Source organism: Hippichthys cyanospilos, chromosome 12, assembly GCF_059441005.1.
Source record: "Hippichthys cyanospilos isolate Australia breed blue-spotted pipefish chromosome 12, RoL_Hcya_1.0, whole genome shotgun sequence".
NCBI lineage: Eukaryota > Metazoa > Chordata > Actinopteri > Syngnathiformes > Syngnathidae > Hippichthys > Hippichthys cyanospilos.
In genome coordinates, this window is record NC_142380.1 from 5331239 (window position 1) to 5349222 (window position 17984).

General features: G+C 47.0%; 4 protein-coding genes across 7 annotated transcripts; 2 read left to right on the plus strand and 2 right to left on the minus strand.

Moving 5' to 3' along the window:
- Positions 1-625: 625 nt before the first annotated feature.
- LOC148414524 (C-C chemokine receptor type 9-like) lies at positions 626-3812 on the plus strand. Of its 2 annotated transcripts, none has more exons than XM_088429442.1 (4): positions 626-710; positions 1542-1601; positions 1673-1984; positions 2889-3812. In XM_088429442.1, the coding sequence occupies exons 2-4, from the start codon at positions 1569-1571 to the stop codon at positions 3654-3656; spliced, it is 1113 nt and encodes a 370-aa protein (XP_088285568.1). In that variant the 5' UTR covers positions 626-710; positions 1542-1568; the 3' UTR covers positions 3657-3812. The 2 variants fall into 2 exon arrangements, with proteins under 2 accessions (XP_088285568.1, XP_088285570.1); XM_088429444.1 differs by having other exon boundaries at positions 647-710; positions 1545-1601.
- A 1425-nt stretch (positions 3813-5237) lies between these two features.
- On the plus strand, positions 5238-7400 carry bfsp2 (beaded filament structural protein 2, phakinin). Its single transcript, XM_088430433.1, has 7 exons — positions 5238-5711; positions 5875-5957; positions 6043-6199; positions 6464-6625; positions 6686-6811; positions 6882-7117; positions 7208-7400. Exons 1-7 carry the CDS (start codon positions 5268-5270, stop codon positions 7335-7337), a joined length of 1338 nt encoding a protein of 445 aa, XP_088286559.1. The 5' UTR covers positions 5238-5267; the 3' UTR covers positions 7338-7400.
- Positions 7401-7932: 532 nt separating this feature from the next.
- On the minus strand, positions 7933-12433 carry klhl18 (kelch-like family member 18). Its single transcript, XM_088429481.1, has 10 exons — positions 12266-12433; positions 11634-11764; positions 11415-11555; positions 11149-11347; positions 10142-10302; positions 9920-10056; positions 9622-9844; positions 9140-9244; positions 8766-8877; positions 7933-8704 (listed from the first exon to the last, which is right to left on the minus strand). The coding sequence occupies exons 1-10, from the start codon at positions 12392-12394 to the stop codon at positions 8318-8320; spliced, it is 1725 nt and encodes a 574-aa protein (XP_088285607.1). The 5' UTR covers positions 12395-12433; the 3' UTR covers positions 7933-8317.
- A 685-nt stretch (positions 12434-13118) lies between these two features.
- Positions 13119-17651, minus strand: puf60a (poly-U binding splicing factor a). 3 transcript variants are annotated; one of them, XM_088430380.1, is made up of 11 exons: positions 17492-17650; positions 17005-17138; positions 16841-16930; positions 16707-16754; positions 16449-16610; positions 16234-16326; positions 15548-15761; positions 15321-15478; positions 14902-14986; positions 14650-14819; positions 13119-14019 (listed from the first exon to the last, which is right to left on the minus strand). In XM_088430380.1, the coding sequence occupies exons 2-11, from the start codon at positions 17128-17130 to the stop codon at positions 13720-13722; spliced, it is 1446 nt and encodes a 481-aa protein (XP_088286506.1). In that variant the 5' UTR covers positions 17131-17138; positions 17492-17650; the 3' UTR covers positions 13119-13719. The 3 variants fall into 3 exon arrangements, with proteins under 3 accessions (XP_088286506.1, XP_088286505.1, XP_088286504.1); XM_088430379.1 differs by having other exon boundaries at positions 17005-17164; XM_088430378.1 differs by having other exon boundaries at positions 17005-17651.
- Positions 17652-17984: the final 333 nt, after the last annotated feature.

The window sequence follows — 17984 nt, forward strand, 5'->3', positions numbered from 1 at the left end:
AATGGCGTGTACCTTTGTGAAGTAAAGGTTTAATATTGATACCTATCAGCAAATCAGGTTTAATGCTTTTTAATTCTGTGACAGGAACAGCACATTTTCCTTTTCAAAAAGAAAGCAAATTGATTGGAACATCAAACAATGTATTGCTAAATTGTGTTGGAGAGCCTTTTACAGGCATTGTCAGTTACACAATTTTCCAGTAGATGAACCAGAAATAAAACATATGATATTACACAATCCATCCTCTTGAGTTTCTAAATAAAATACGCCTAGAGGTACCACTACAAATGTTGTTCCAAAGTTTAGTAAATCACACACTGTTTCAGGTCTTTTTTTTTGTTTGTTTCATGCGGAAATGCTTTGCGCTGGTTAGGCTTGCTTGGCTAAAAAAAAAAAAAAAAAAAAAAAAAATCACAAGGGGGTACGTCATTGAAAAGAGGTGCAGAACCACTTTTACAATAACAAGAGTGGCTAAAGTTCAAGTTCGTGCAATGTCGAGAGTGTCAAAACCTTCGCACGCAATCAGAGCTCCCGCCTGCCCCCCTTACACACACACTCCACGTGTAACACAACGTGAGTGAAGAAATTGGGAGGGGGGGTCTGTGACTCCGCCCTTTGGATAACTTCTGCTTTGACTGGGCACATTTCTAACCAACATCAGTGCGGCAACGCAACAACGACTCAGAGACGCAAACTTCGACATCGCTGCTGTGAGTCCTCCGTCGCGTATGTGCGTTTGTGGGATTTTGCGCTTTCAAAACTCGGGAGGCACAAAATGCTTTTATTTTGAATTTGGAGAGGCCAACAATGGGAAAGGGGTCCTTGAAAACCCGAAGTCATGAAAAGTCTAAGATAAGAAACCTCTCCTGACAGTGACATAGCTTTAATAGTTATTTTGATAATCCCACTTTTGAAAATTTGCAGGCTTGTATTTTGAAAATCCAACAACAATTTCCTGTTAGAAAATGACGGGGCTTCACCGAAGCTTTGAAAATGAGTTTCCCGCCATTCAGCGGCAATCTGAAATTCCACGTTGCAGCTTTTGCTTTGTACTCAAGTCCAGACATTATTTTTTTTTTTCTTTGTCTCAGACTTGACCCGGACTCCTCATAAATGGCTCAGACCTGTTTGTCTCAGACTTGGCCATTGCAAAACATCAAAAACTGTATCACTGCAGTAACTCGGATGTTTGTGATTCGATCAGACTTTGACTCAGACCTTCTGGACGTGGACCACGGCGACTGACTTGATTCAGACCTAGAGAACTTGGAATTGACTTGGACTCGGAACTTCTGGACTTGGACATGATTTGGACTCGACCTTTGTGACTGACTTGGAGTCGGACCTTGCGGACTCTGAGCTTCTAGACTTGTACCAGACTTGGACTCGCACTTTTGTGACTGACTTACACGGAAATTGTGGACTTTGACTCGATCTGGACTTGGACCTTTGTGATTTTGACGAGACCTATACTCGACCTTTCAAACTTGACTCGGACTTGATGAAGATGAACTTGTTAATTTGTCGCCTTTGTGTTTTAGCAGAAAGCAACCTACCCAAATGACTCCATGGATGACTTCATGATGGACTTCGTGACTGAGGTACTAAGCACCGACCATGGAGGTAAGTCACACCGGACTTCGGGACTGAACCGCCAATTTGATCCGTTCAGGACCCCTGGTCCAGCGCTCCGACAGTCACCACCGAAGACTACGATGATGAGGACCATTGGTGCGATCTGTCATCGGTGCGGGCCTTCCGAAGTGCCTGTGAGCCGCCGCTCTTCTGGATAATTGCGCTGGTGGGCGGGGCCGGGAACCTGGCGGTGGTCTGGATCTACCTCAACTTTCGTCGGCGGCTCAAAACCATGACCGATGTGTTCCTGCTCAACCTGGCCGTGGCCGACCTGTTGTTCCTGGTCACGCTTCCGTTGTGGGCGGCCGAGGCGTCTCACAGCTGGATCTTCGGCGCCGTCCTGTGCAAGGTAGTCCTTCTGTATATTCATCCATCGAACGGATTTACCCCGCGAAGAAGAAAAAAGTAAAGAAAGTGAAAGAATTCTCAGTTATATCTCAGCGGTCTGATTTAATCATTGACAGAATTTGGTGAAACTACGCCATCTAGTGGCTTGGCATGCTTATGAATGAATAAAACAGCAATATGCGGATTTTTGTAGCAGCCTTTCTTTTAACTAAACAGAGCTATGTGGACAGTTTTTTAACGCATGAAAAGGCTTAAATTTAACACATTTCCAGGTTTAAATAGTCCTAGTTACGCTTAGACAAGCCCTTAGTTTGCCAGAATTCTGATGTTATTCTCAGAAATGTGGCTTTTGACTTTAAATTTGCACTAATTCTGTTTTCTGATGTCAAATATCAACTTTGAATCCTGACAGTTGATTTTGAAGTCTAATTCTTGCTTTTAGTATCAGAATATTGACTTTAAACCTTGTGCACACAATTTGCAAACTATACACACAACATTTGTTTCCTAATTTCGTAAATGCTTTTATAGGGGTAATAATTACAGTTATTTATGATTTTTTTCTTTTTTTCCTTTAACCACTCAAATTGTTCGGTGGCATCAGTTCTATCCATACATATGTAGGTTAAATTTATTAACACCCACAAAAAATTGAAAAATGGTATGGTCTGTTTTTGTAGCCTGACAAAGGCACACTTTAAGACATAGCCATTAACTGGTCTCTACCGCCACCTACTGTCTTGAGGTGAAACACAAGTCAAGGAATTTTTCAGTTCACTGACATAGCTTTACCGCCGCTCAATGGAATGTTGCAAAAATTGCAATTACAATGGTTTTATATGGTCCAAAACTTGGACAAAGACATTTTTTGTCTTCCTGACTCCATTTTGACCGTTTGTTTCCAGGTGACGTCGGCGTTGTACAAGGTGAACCTGTTCAGCTCCACGCTGCTCCTGACTTGCATCAGCGTGGACCGCTACGTGGTCATCGTGCAGATGACCAAGGCCCAAAACTCTCAAGCCGAGCGGCGGCGCTGCGGCCGGCTGGCCTGCGCCGCCGTCTGGTTGGCCGCCCTGCTACTGGCCACTCCCGAGCTGGCCTTCTCCACCGTGGCGCCGGCCGAGGCGGACGACGGCCCGCGCGACTTCTGCCGGATGCGGTTCCCGCCGCACTTGGGCCGGCGCGCCAAGATGGCCACGCTGTGCGTGCAGGTGCTCATGGGCTTCTGCCTGCCCTTCGCCATTATGGCGGGCTGCTACGGCGCCGTGGTGGCCACCTTGCTCAAGACCCGCAGCTTCCAGAAGCACAAGGCCATGCGCGTGGTTCTGGCCGTGGTGGCGGTCTTCCTGGCGACCCAGCTGCCCCACAACGCCGTCCTGGTGACGGAGGCCACGCAAGCCGCCAATTTGACTGTCAACGACTGCGGCGAGCTCCAGCGCTTCCTGAAGGCGGGCCAGGTTCTGAAAGGCCTGGCCTACCTGCACGCCTGTCTCAATCCCTTCCTCTACGCTTTTGTGGGCGTGCGCTTTCGCCGGGACCTGATCCGGCTGCTGTGGCTCTGCTCGTGCCGACGCCCGCGGGCGCCCTCGGAACAAGTCAGCCGGTCGGGGAAAAGTCCTCTGGGTTCCGCCAGAGCGTCCGACAGCGACACCTCGCAGGCGCTTTCGCTCTAGGCGGGGCTTTCTATCGGCGCCGTCCGCCTGCTGCCGTTGCGACGGTTGGCCCGACAGGATGTATGACGGGCGCCGAGCAGACAAAACAAATGACAGTCATGCTTTTTTACTCATTTCCTGTTTTCATCTCAAAAACATCTGATGATTTTCATAGTGTGTGTGTGTGTGTGGGGGGGGGGGGGGGGGGGGGGGGGGCATCTGTAGTCAAACCGCCACTGTCTACGGACGAGTGGCCTTGGGGGACTTCCTTTTATCACCTCAACACAGTTTGATGACTAAAAAAAAAAAAACGTCTTTCAAAGTCAATTTTCATTATTTGGGGTAACCGTCTTAGAGTGGGAAAATTTTGGTTGAAAAATGACAGTTGAAAAACTGTTTTAGAGTGTAAAAACCTTGGTTAAAAAATACAAGTCTAAAACCGGTTAGGTTAAAAACAACCCAAATAGGGTGAAAAGGAGAACAACCCCAATGCAATTAAAATCACATGTCCAAAAAAGGTTGCTAATTTGGGTTATTTTTGACCCAACTGTTTTGGAGTTTTGGACTGTAATTTTTTTTGCTTACATGTTTTTTTTTACCCAAAAGAGTTGAAAAATAACCTGTATTTGACTGATTGGAAGTTAGAGTGTAATTTTTTTGAAGCAACGTATTTGACACCCTAAAAACAGGTTGAAAACTGACCCAAACTAAGACCAACACAATTTTTAAAGCTATTTGTCCATTTTGAGCCAATTCGGCTTAATTTTTACTCAAACTGTATTAAAGTGGAAAATTTGAACCAACATTTTGTACATGTTAAAAAAGGTTGTTTTTTAAAAAAACAAAAAACAACCAAAAGGGACCAACCCAACTTTTAAAGTTACTCATTTTACCCAAACAGCTGGATCAGGCCATTCCTGATTGAATTTGGGTAATTTTTGACCCAACTGTTTTACTGTGTCATTTTCTTTAAACTGTCATTTTTTTAGTCTCGAAAAACAGCTGGGTCAAAAATAAGACAAATCGGGTCCCAAGATAAATGGTTACACCTGTTATAAATAACAAATAACGGAAGCTATTTTTTTGTTGTTGTATATAAATGTTGATCTGCCACATTAATACAATGTATCTAAAAAATAAATAAAAAAAACTGGTTGAGAGTTTTTCTAATTATTTTTTCTAGTTAATTTAGGAGAGATTAAAGAGATTAATTAAATAAAGATTAATTTGATTAATTAATTACAGATCTTACAGTAACTAATAAATCTCTTTTTTTTCAATCACTTGAGAACTCTAATTAAAATAGCTTGTTCTCATGTAACCTGTGCTGTTGCAGAAGCTTCCTCATGATTGGTCCTCCAACACTTCCTGCCACCTGACAGGTCACATGGTGTCGCAAACAGGAAGCAACGTGTCAAGCCAGAATGTTTCTTTTGAAAGAAACAACAAACAAACAGCTGAGTCACATATGCTGACTCAGCTGCGTGCACACACACACACAGGCAGCGTGACAACAAAGGTCATAGGTCGGCGCAGTAACACAAACGTGGGCTGAACAAAGCTGCCATGGTTCCAGAATCCAGTCCTCCCATAAATGTGGGCGCGCGGGTACCTCCAAGGTTTAGTCCCATCATGCCTCTCCCGCGACGCCGCTCCTCCTTTCTGGGCCAGTCGGCGTCCGCGTCGGCATCCGAGCGCCCGGGCGCCGCGTGCGTCCGGGTGGCCCCGGGCGCAGCCTCCTCCCGGGGCGTCTTTGTGGGCGCGGCACCCCCGATGGGTGGCGCGTCCAGTCTGGGGACGCGGGTGTCTCGTAGAGCTTTGGGCATCAGCAGCATCTTTCTGCAGGGCACCAGGAGCAGCACGGCGCCGGTTGTGCCCCGGGCGGGCGATCGGGCAGGTCAGGGCGTGGCCGGCGGCCTCAACAGTTGCTTGATGGAATACAGAGACAAAGTCCAAGCGCTGGAACAACTCAACCAGCAACTGGAGGAGCAAATCCGCATGAGTTTGGATCGCAAGGCGTCTTGCGCCGGGGCCTGGGGGCCGCTCAGGAGCCAGTGGGAGGATGTCTACAGGCAGGTGAGAGGGCCGGTCGGGGGCGGGAAGACTTTGTCTAGGGGAGGGGCTTAGGTACTCCAGGAAGGACCCGTAAAATAAAATCCAAGCTGACCTCGCGTAGTCCTGATATCTTCCTGAGACCCATCCCATTCATTTGGGACACGATCCGATCCATGGCATTCAGGTCAGCGAGGCCATCCTGGACAACGCTCGGCTGACGTTGCAGACGGAAAACGTGCAGGCCAATGCCGAGGACTTCAAGGAAAGGTCAGAGGCCGTTAGCCGATGCCGCAAGTTGCATGGGGTGAGGGGCGGACTCCAAGGAGTCTCATTCGCAGCCATGCCGCCGCAGGTTTGAGAGCGAGCGACCATTCCGGAAGGCGGCGGAGGATGAAATGGCGTCCCTCTATAAAGTACTGGAGGACGCCGGACTGACTCGGGCGGAGCTGGAGGAGCAAATGGACGCCATGAGGGCCGAACTGCAACAACTGGAGCGACAGCATGAGCAGGTCAGCCCAGAACATTCCCAAAACGACAACTTTTCCTCCTCCAAATTTATTTCCGGAATTTCAACTAAATGACAAATTCTAATCTCTCCAAATGACATCCAGTGGTTACTATTCATCGTGTGAAGGGAATGTGCATGGCGGGCTGGGATTATTTTTCCCGGGGAAGGGAGTGCCGGGTTTATGAAACTGAACGTTATTTGAAAGATGACCCAAGTCGGCATCGGGCGCGACATGATTCAAGCCCTCGCTGCCCCCACCCCGCAGGACGTGCGCCTGCTCTACAGTCAAATGTCCGGCCGGGAACTGGATCAGCCAGATGCTCCCATCGAAACCAGCCTGGACCAGATCCTGGCCTACATCCGCAAGCACTGGGAGAAGGTGACGGAGAAGAACCGAGCCGAGACGGACAGCTACCAGGAATGCAAGGTGACCAGTCGGAATTTGAGGAATAGCAAGGGCGGGAACTGACGTGGGTTCTTACCTCAGGACGCCAAGTGCGTGAGTCGCTTGAGTCCAGAAGAGGAACAGCTGGAGGCGCTGAAGGTCCAGTGCTCCGACGCCGGCTGCAAAATCCAAAGCCTGCAGGCGGAGACTGAATCCATCCGCGCCCTGGTGAGATCCGTGACCGCGCCCCTCGGATCCGGTAATTTACCGCTCGGTTGTCGGGTGGGTCATCTTGCAGAAACGGGGCCTGGAGAACTCGTTGGGGGACGCCCGGCACTGGCATGAGATGGAGCTCCAGAACCTTGGTTCTGTGGTGTCCAAGCTGGAGGCGGAACTGGCGGACGTGCGCGGTGAGATGGAGCAACAGCGCAGAGATTACGACGGTCTTATCAGCAACAAGGAGCGTCTGGAGCAGGAGATCCGACTCTACCACGGCATCCTGGACGGAGAAGAGCGACGCTTCCAGCCTGTGGAGTGAGCGGTTCGCCGAAAATAAACACACAAAAAAAAATGGAGATCCATCTGGAGGTTCGACTAATCCGAAAGTACTTGCCTTCCATTCAGGTGTTCTGATCTGCCAAGCTCTCATGAAAGAACTTCTAGGACTCCTGGAGATCAAGGACCCTCAATGCAGTGTGGACCTAAGGATCCCGTGGACTCCAGCACACCATCCGGGCACGAAAGAGGAAGCTGAGGAGTGATGTTCTGTAAAACCCTGCTCACTTACACAATTAAATTTTTTTGGTTTTCAACCGTGGTTGTGTCGCCATTGTTTCACTTATTCCCTAATCGTTATTTGTGGACGTTTACAGTATGCAGCGAAACCTGCGATGCTATAGCTACAATCATTTGTATTTTCACTATTGGTTAATTGGATTTTGTAGCCCGATAATCGTTTACATTTTAAGTCCAGTTTCAGGTTTATCTGAATGTAGTCTTGCTTTGATTCCAATCTCCATGTTTGACATGTTGCTTATTTTTAAACAGCCAATGTTTTATGAGGCTAAATACACTTGGTATCGACGATACTGGCACAAGTATTTACTTAAATCTTTGTGAGATGTAAGTAAGATGTAAGTCCTGGTCACAATATAATTTTAGGGTTATTCGTTAGAATTACTTTGCTCTTATTTTGAAAAGTACTTTTTCCTGTCCTGACATTAAAAAGCATTAGATTTGCTGATAACTGACTAAACCCTAAAAAATTTAACATATCGTCCAGGGGTACTTGTTGCAATTAAAAAAATATATATATATAAAAAATAAATTCAGTGATAAGCCACAAGGCATTGCCCATCCTGAAAGTAACTTTATTTCATTTTCACCTGCAACAACTTTACTCGTTCACATTCTTTCCACATTTCTTAATTTGGGACTTATGAGGACACAACTCCTGTTGTTTCCAAAATAAAAGCTTTTCTAGAGAGCACCAAAGGGGGCTGCTTTTATTTTGAAGCAGATGTGCCACGTCCAGTCCCGGCCGAGAGGAGGCGGCAAGCGCGTGACTGCGATAACGGCGCCGAGCCGCCGGTCGGGATGTCCACGGGCGCAATACTAACCGTTAGCCACGGCGGCTAACGCTACGGTCGCCGGCGCGACCGCGCCGCCCGGCCTCGCCCGGCCTTCCCACTCGAAAGCGGACCCTCTGGCTGCGACGGGATGCGACGGGCCGGTTTACGCGGGCTGCAGGGGGACGCAACCTACGCCCACCCCGCCCTCGTGGCAGACCATGGGCGCCATGAAGGTCCATCGGGCCGTGTCGGGGTTGAACATCTCCACGGATCCCAGGTTGGTCTGTCCGTCGTAGCCGCCCACGGCATACAGGCGGCCCGAGGCCGCTACCAAAGACACCCTGCTGCGCCGTGTATTCATGGCCACTAGGTGGCTCCACTGACCCGAGGCCGAACTGAAGACCTCGGCGCCGCTCAGGAACCCGGAACCGTCGTAGCCGCCTGCAGCGTACAGATGGCTGCCCAGTGAAGCCGCCCCGTGTCGGCAACGCTTGTTGGACATGGACGGTGATGCGTGCCAGCGGTTTGTGTGATGATTGTAGTACTCCACCTACGAGACGCGCATATTAAATAAGAACAAAGATGATAATGAAGATGAAAATGTGACGGACCGTGTTGAAGATCTGTAAGCCGTCATGTCCTCCGGAGACGAAGATGCGCCCATCAAAGACGGTAACGCCGGCGGCGCTTCGACTGGCGTTCATTTCCGTCACCAGAGACCACCTACAACAAACACACAGGGAGTTACCGCAAACAACCTACGAGGATCGCCACCTTGTGGTGGTGGAGAGGATTGCATGTTAGGATGGCAGCCAGAAGGATGCCATGGTGATTAAAAAAAAGTGGCCTTAATTAGGCACTGACAGGATCACCAAAATAAAAAGTGTACTAAATCATTGATGTCCATATGTCATTTGAGAAGCTAAGGTTCATTTTAAAGTCGGTTTTCAAGTTTGATGTCCTATGATGGTCGTTTTTTTGTCACCTGTCAGTTTGCGGCGAGTAGCATTCCACAGAGTTGAGAGAAGATTTTCCATCGTAGCCCCCACACACGTAGATGTGGCCGTCAATCACCACTGTTCCCATTGCACTGAAAGACACCACAAAAACACTCACATCAGAACAATGATTACAGCAATGGTCTTAAAATAGGGGTAGAAGTAGCCCTGGGGGTATGTACCATCACATGTAATTAAAATATTTTTAATGCTGTGACAAGAATATTTTTCTTTACAAAGTGAGGGCAAATTAATTGGAATATAAAGCAAATAATTGTCACATTGTTTTAGTGCCTCTTCTGCATAATTTTGTATACCCTTATTTTGTTTTACATGGATGCACGTTGTCGTAACAGTTTTTTTTTTTTTTTCATTCATACAAAAATTCTGCACTGTCTAGTTGGTAAATAAAAAATCACAATGGTTACATTACTGACAAAATGTTGAGAGTACCAATCGGAGTATTGACCTGCGTTGGCTGTTCATGCTGGACACTCTGGTCCAAGTGTCCGTCTCAGGGTTGTAGACCTCAACGGTGCTGAGTCGCGACTGGCCATCGTAGCCGCCGATGGCATACAGGAGTCCGTTGACCACGGCCACGCCCACCCTGCTGCGGGCCGTCTTCATCGGTTGGCAGCGTTCCCATAAGTTTGCCACCGGATCGAACACCTCCACCATGTTCAAGGAGTCACCTGTGGCAGATTGTTGGATTAGTCCAAAGACCGATTGGATGGCAGTTGGGCCGTTAAAGTCCCGCCCCCTCACACCGGAGCTGTTGAGTCCACCCACGGCGTAGATGAGCGCCATAATGGACGTGCAGCACCTCTGGCGCGTCTTGAAGGCCGGAAGGTGAGGACGTCGTTCCAACATCAAGTGGAAGTCTTTGGCCTCATCTAGGAGGTCTCTACGGAGGGGGGCAAAGACAGGAGGTCCAGCCGATAAAAACCGGGGAAGGTCACCTCACACTTCCTTCCGAGTCCAAGTCCAACCTGCACTTATGGCAACAGCGTACGAGTTCTTCCTGCTGGACTCGTTCAGTCAAGAACTGAGGACGGCAAAGCGGCAGTCTGATTTTGGAAAGCAGTTCAGGCAGCAAAGATTCACGGTTGACGCGATCATGATGGACCCAAGACAGCACCGCCTCAAACACCTGCCACCACATCATACAGAAAAAAACATTCAGGGAGAACCTCTTCGGAAAATTAGCACCTTTTTTTTTTTCTTTCAAAACTCATACCAATAACCTTTTTCTGTATACTACATACTCACACAATCATAGATTGTATATATATATATATATATATATATATATATATATATATATATATATACACAATCATAGATTGTATATATATATATATATATATATATATATATATATATATATATATATATATACACAATCATAGATTGTATATATATATATATATTCATATATATATATATATATATATATATATATAGATAGATAGATAAATAAAAACACCTTTATGATTCGTCTGAAAAAGGAATACCATGATCTAAATAGATGAGAGGAGTCTGTGTGTATCGACTAGGATTCTCTACCTCTGTAATAGAGTAGTGTTGTTTGTATGCAGTAGAGTCACTTTACTGCCACCTATAGTATGGGAGAATATCGTCTGACCGCGGGGGAAAGCCGCTCCTAGTATACAGTGTTGTCGGCGTGCCAAGTATAAACCAAGCTAGACTTTTCCTGCAGGCTTGTTTTCACCATCGTGATTTTTGTGCAACACAAATGCAGAAAAAAAAACATTTCATATTATGCAATAAGGGGATTTTTGATTGTATGAGGAAGTAAGAAAAAGAGAAAGGCTTCGATGCATGGATTGTTTTTGCAAATGCGGGTTTCGTTGAAGAGGAGTTTTACTGTACACACACACATAAACATATACATCTACACGCTTATATACACACACACACACACACACACACACATATATATATAGATATATATACACATAAAGGGGCATCTGACCTGCTCTTCAGTTTTGACATTGAGCTCGTCGCAGGCGACAAGCTCAAGCACCTCGTCCGCCCTCAAGCTGAGGAACTCGTCCGACAGGGACACGTCCACAAAGTGCTGGTGCAGGAAATTGTTGGCTGAGTCGTATAGGGTGGCGCACATCATTGTCTCAGCAAATTGACGCACACCCAAACAGTTCTTTGGATGCAACCTAAATAACATGCGGCCGCCCGCTCGTTAGTCAGTCGACCAAAGAAAAACGTGCAGTGACCAGTCACCTTTCCTGCAGGAAAGAGCAGCAAGCGTCTTTGACATTCTGCAGCTGCAGGAAGCTGGAGCCGATCAGAAGGGCCTGAACGTTCTGCTGATCGATGGCGACGTGGCCACTGTAGGCAAAGTTGATCAACGCCTCCAGGGCGCTATAAGCACACACACAACTTTAGGGGTCCCGTGCCACTTGCTGCGCTGTAAAGCCATGTGGGAGCAGTTTGGGGTACCTGGGGTCCATTCCCTGCATGAGGATCTCGTCCTGTTTACACTCCACCATGTCGTTAGTGAACATGGCGTGGAAATAAGGGATGGAGGCCGCCAACACGATGCGATGGGCGCTGAATTTGTGCTCGCCCGCCTGCAGGTGACATTGATCCAACACAACATAGTACATAATATTGACATTACACACATTCATCCGTTCTGACACTTTTGGAGTCTATCAAGGTCCACAAGTTGGACCCGCATTGGGGCTGTATTATTTTGTTGAGAATGAAAGAAAAACTTTGATTTAGGTAGATGGTCATGCCAGTCTCCTTGTGAGGTTTGGCACTTCCAACTTGCAATGTGTTTGAGAATGATGTTGCAGACACCACCCCCTCCCCCCACTTTGACAACCAAGTGTCCCTTCACTTGTATCACGTTGTGTCAAACTGACAGTCTGCTAATTTCGCGTTTCAGCGAGACGAAATATATGTTTGATCATAAGGTGACCCTTTCCCTCTGAATGAGATGTCGTCACCCCGGTACAGAAATAAGCCGATGTTAATTCCAGTTAGCGTGAGCTCAGCACTAAATGCTAGGCTAAGCTAGCTTGCGGCTAACTTGATTTTCACCATCCGGAAACGTTACATTGTACCTTGAGTGTGACGTCACAGAGTTTCCCCTGCCGTCGTATTTCTTCCATGACGACATAGCCTCTGGCCGGCAGGTCGTGCACTGAGAAATGAACCAAATCTTCCAGTTCCTCACAAACAACCTCTCCCATCGTCAGCGCCGCTATCTGCGAGCTTTGAACCCTACGGGTCGCCGTACCACACCGGCGGTACTTCCGCTTCGCTTTCAAAGCAAAATCGTCTACCCTGGAATAGCCTCACGATGCGTCATCACGGAGAGCAAAAGACCCGTTAGAACAATGCACAATATAATGTAACATTTAAATAATGGCTAGATGTTACGAATCTATTTCTCTCTATAATCCTACAAACACTAATAGAATTTTACATTATATAGTTTGTTGCCGATATTAAAACCACACCATTCACCCGGCAGGTAATTCGAGGGGGCGGGGCCTAAATTAACATTTATAACGCAACTACTTTGACGCAATGTCTTGGGCTTTGATTACTTTGACAATGTTGTACACAACTTGTTGGCAGGCCCCGAGTGCTCGAAAAACTACACGTGTTTCTTCATCTTGCCACAAGTTAATTATTTCAATTAAGACAATTATATAATTAGAATATATACAGTAATAGGTTACAATATATAGTTCATTATTTCATTTGAGACAGTAGACATGCTGCTATAGTTTCACAATGTTGGCACTTGTTACCTGTGTGTCATGAAAATGTCATTCTTGACCATCGAATTCAGGGTGCGGGGCTGGCTTCTAATCCAGGACCAGCTAAAAGCGCTTGTTGCAGCGAGCGCTCCAGTTAGTGCCACCAGGAGGCGCTCGATTGTCAAAGAAAAAACGGGGACCTCGAGTGTTTTGCTCATTTCATGTTTGTTTTTAATATAAAATCAAGAGAAACACGTGTTGTAGACATTCGTTAAGGGTCAAACTCAAGTGTTCAAAGTCATTGGATATCACGTTGAATGTGGAAAAAAAAAAGTTGCCATGGTGAGCGCAAGTTGAGGAGTCCTGTGAGGTGTCAAGATGGTAGACAATCACCTTTGGCGTCCACTTGGCGTCTTCGTTAGGGTACAGCTAAAAAAGGACTGATTTGACCACGCGTGCCCATGTTGCCGCTCATTCAAGTCCCGATCATGATTCTCAAACCCTAGTGGGACTTTACGCCACCGCTAGCGTGGACGTCCATGGCAGTCCCACGTCGTTGAGTGTCCACGCTGACAGTCCGCTGTCCTCGAGGTGTCCATTTCGACAAGTCGCTTTTGGGAAGCGTCTTTGCCGTCGCATCGCGCTTGATGAGCGTCCACGCAGAGAGTTCATTCTTCTCAAAGGGTCAGTGCTATTAAGTCGCCGTAGGCTAGCACCTCCGCTCGTATTCCTCCTCCTTTGGCTAGCGTCCACGCTGACAGATCCTGGCTACCTAGCGTCCGCGCCGGTAGGTCACCCGAGGCCATACTCTACGCCGACAGGTCATTGTTCTCAAAGCGCTCCTGTTCGTACGCCTCGGCTGCCACCTTGCGACCTCCAAACCAGCGGCGATCCAGAGCCCGGACGGCTCGGTTCATCTCGGCCGTGTGGTTGAATTCCACGAAGATCTTGATGATGACGGCGGCGTCTTCATCCTCTCCCTGCCGTTCCTGGTAAATGACCACTCGCTTGACCTGGCCGAATTTACCGCACTCCTCCGTCACCTCGCCTTCCAGGTGGTCATCGATGTCGTCTTGGCCAACCATGTTTCTCAGGACCATCACGCGTGACTGGGGGGCACAAAACAACAGCCGCACTTAGGAAGCACACAAATACTACAATCCAAATACCTGCTCCATTAAGTAATCACATGTTGTTTTTGTGGGAAAAGGCATGTTCCTTACAACTCAAAACGTAATGTTTAAAAAAAAAAAAAAAAGACATAGTCTCCTTAGGTGAACTCCAACATTTACCGCTGATAATGTACTATGTTCACTCAAATGTCTAAACATGGCATTCTGATTGACTTAATTCACCGCCATTGAGAATTAGAAATGTCAAATATTCATTTTAACCAGGATAACGGTGAATGAATTTATATTACATCTATGGAATATGAATTATGCATCAAAATCCACCTGTTTTTTTATTGCTGAGGGCTCAGTTAACAACCAATCACGTCTCCCCTGTTCTCTGAGTTTTGTCATGGGACGATCAAAAATTGAACGATGATCGGTCCGTACCGGAGTTTTGAGGAATTGTCATTTTCAGTTGACAGTAAGTGGCAAAATGGCCGCCCTGCCAAAACCGCTAAAATCGGGTGGATTTTATGCTTCATTCATACCACACACCTAGTAATCCAAAATCATTCAAATATGGTTTCAAAGTGTGTCCGAGATTTGCTTCCATGTTTTTCTTACTTTATGATTCCGCACGATCTTGTTGATGTCGTGGAGTCCATCAATCTGTTTACTTGCTTCCGTGTGCGACACCTGGTGCATATCCTCATCCGTTCTCAGGACAGGGGGCGTGGCCAGAACAGGATTGACCAAAGCCACTTGCGGTAGCCCGGGTCGAGCCGGGGTCACACCTGAAACAGTGACATCACACTTTGAATTCTGGGTGGTGGACAGGGGTGTGAGGTGGAGGTAGCGGGGCTCAAGGGTTCCCACCTGTGATGACGCCTGGAGCCTGTGCCGCCATGACGCCTTGTGGAAGGCCGGCCAGCGCTCGTAGCATAGATGCGCCCACTGGATCCTGGAAGATTTTGCACAGATTTTGATTGCAGGCATATTTTATTCACACCTCTAGAAGACCATTTGTTATATTTTGGGCTCCTCTGCAGGAAAATTGTGCCACTGATGACAATGTGTATCCATGCAAAACTTAACATGTTTTACAAAAGAATTCCGCAACCAGTTGTTTCATGTTCTAATTCCCTTGTTCTTATTTTGAAAAGAAAAATGTAACGTTCCTGTCACGGCATTGCAAAGCGTTAAATTAGATTTCTCCCAGGTACCCGTGTTGTGCCTATACATCACCCTATTTGGCATTTGATCCTCCGCCATCTACTGCAGCTATCACAACCCACCTGTGCGGTGAAGTTTCCGGCTGCGGCCAGGCCTCCGGTGGCGGTAATGAGCGGCACAGGTGGGGTGACGGCCTTCCCAACTCGCAAGTACTGCCCGCCCAGGTCAAAGAGGTTCATAGAGGCCACCGCATCGACGGCGGACTGAGGCTTCTCGTACTCTGAAGGGAAACGCGAAAGTGTCAACGACAGACATGCGTCACGCTGTGTGGTGCCACGCGACGTCTCACCGATGTAGCCGTAGCTTTTGTGGCGTCCGGTGGTTGGCTCGCGGGCTAACATGCACGACTTGATCTTCCCGAAGGCCTCAAAGACACTTCGGATGTCGCCGTCTGATAGGTCGCGATGAACAGACGCCACGTAGATCCGGTTGTAAGCACGCGCTTCTTCTGCCAGCTGCTCGATGATGGGCAGAGCCTGCCCAATATTACTAGGCCGGCCCACCTGTTCAAAGCGTGCCACGGCATCAAGTCTATTGTTTGACATTCATCTTGCTCACGGGTCATTCCATGTCATTTTCATCAGATTTCTGAAAATCTTTCGACACACAAACACAAAAAAATCCAGTAAAAAGATACACTTGTCGCCCCCCAACCCCCCAAAAAAGCCACGGAAATCCCTCTAATATCATGATAAAAAAATTGTCAAGATAAGGCAAACGCACATCAAATGAAGAAAAAAATAATAATAACAGGAATTCAAAGTGTAAGGTTAAAGGATTAGTAACTGATATACAATATAGAAAGTTAGAAAGCTACAGGTGAGAGTTTTAGATCAACAAGCGTATCTTTGTACTAGAATTTTTGTTTAAAGAAAATGTGTGTGTGTGTGTGTCAGGTGAGAAGGTTTTCCAAAATGTGAAAAATGACAAGTAAGTGACACTTATGGCGATGATTAGTGTTGACCTTGAGCTGACCTTGATGTTTCGCCCTCCCAGCACAACAGAGTTCATTTGATCCAGAGCCAGCTGAGCCGCTTCTGGTGTCTCATACTCCACGAACGCAAAACCCTGAACACACAAACGATATTTCCTTGGGTCACGCATACTTTCCTTTGATCGGCTAGCTATGCATTTCCATGAATCAAAAATACAGGTTTTGACCACTGGAACTGTTAGCAGTGACCTCTGACCTTATGCTTCATGGTGACGGAATCCCAGGACATGTCGATGCTTTTGATGGGACCGAAGGGGATGAAGGCCTGCCTGATGGTGTCCTCGCCCAGCTCGTAGTAGATAGAGCCCACGTAGACGCGACACATGATGGCCAGGGCACGCTGGCGTTGAGCCGCCACCTCGACAGCGAGTCACCACAACGTTAGCTTGTATTGTCAAAAGAAGCCATTAAACCCTTCTATTGACTATCAATAAGATTTGAAATGACAACTTACTGACTGTAGCGGAGAAAGTTCTCCTAAACCCACAGACAAGGATGCCATCTGACACACACACATGCCAAGTAAAGAAGCATGAAATCATGTGTCCTAAAAGGTGTGTATGCATGTGTATATGAGTGTGGTTGTACCGGTAGTCCGCTGAGCTGCTGCTGCTGCTGCGCCATGGTCTGCCTGACCAAAACATTGCGGATGCTCTGCTCCATGGCATATTTCTTGGCCTGCTCAGAAAAAGTACTCAAAGTATAGGTGTAATATATGTTGGCAGTAGAAAAAAAAATACAGACACAATTACCTTCTGCAGCGCCTCCTGTTGGTCGGGAGTGAGCGGCGGCAGGCCGAGCCTGGTGGTTGTGGTGGTGGTGGTGGTTGTGGTCGTGTTGCTCTGTCCGTTCTCCATGACGAGCATGCGCAGTGGCATCACAGCGCCTGTTGGCTCGTCTTACTCCGTTACCCTTGGCGACGGCATTTAAGTGGATTTCCAGCAACACTTTTAACTTTTTCGAATGAATCCTTAGACTCTTAATAAACGTTAAACAACTTTCGGGACGCTGAGACTCCAAACTGGTCATCAAGTTTCATAGTTCATGAGTCAATAAGATACATCGGACACTAACAATTGATCGTTATCTTCAGTTGCTTCTGCCGACAACGTTATTGTTGACGAAGGGCTTGCTGGTAACGTCCGCGACACATACACACGGAATCGCTCTGTTAGCATTAGCTTAGCATTCCGCCATCGAATGAACAATGTCAAGAATAAAAGCGTTTCATGTGCCTACCGCACACGCAGGTGGTTCTTTACATTCAAGCTTCAGTCCGGTTTTGTGTGCGTATAGCTGTGAGCGTTCTGTTCAGCCCGCTGATGAGTAATTTTGGCTAACGTAAACCACAGTTTTTTTGGCTAACGTGAACGTCCAAGCGTCACTCGTGTGACTGAGCAGCTCCGGGGTCTACTACGTCACTTCCGGGTAGCGTTTGTAGATTAAGTGTACAGATTCAAATACTGTACTGTATTTAACACGGATCATTCCTGAATTTTTAGGAAATATTTATTTTTATTTTATTTGCTTTGTCGTCATGTATGTAACTTGATTAAAGGTGAATCGCTTGACTTTTGTAACATATGGTCTAAAAATAAAATACCAAAACGGTACATTATGATATAGTAGGGCCCCTCCAATCTCATGGGATAGAACGCTGCCCGGCCTGCAAATAAGCACTTTCAGTGAAAAACGGGTTCCTCCACGCACATGCAGTAAATACACTTCCATG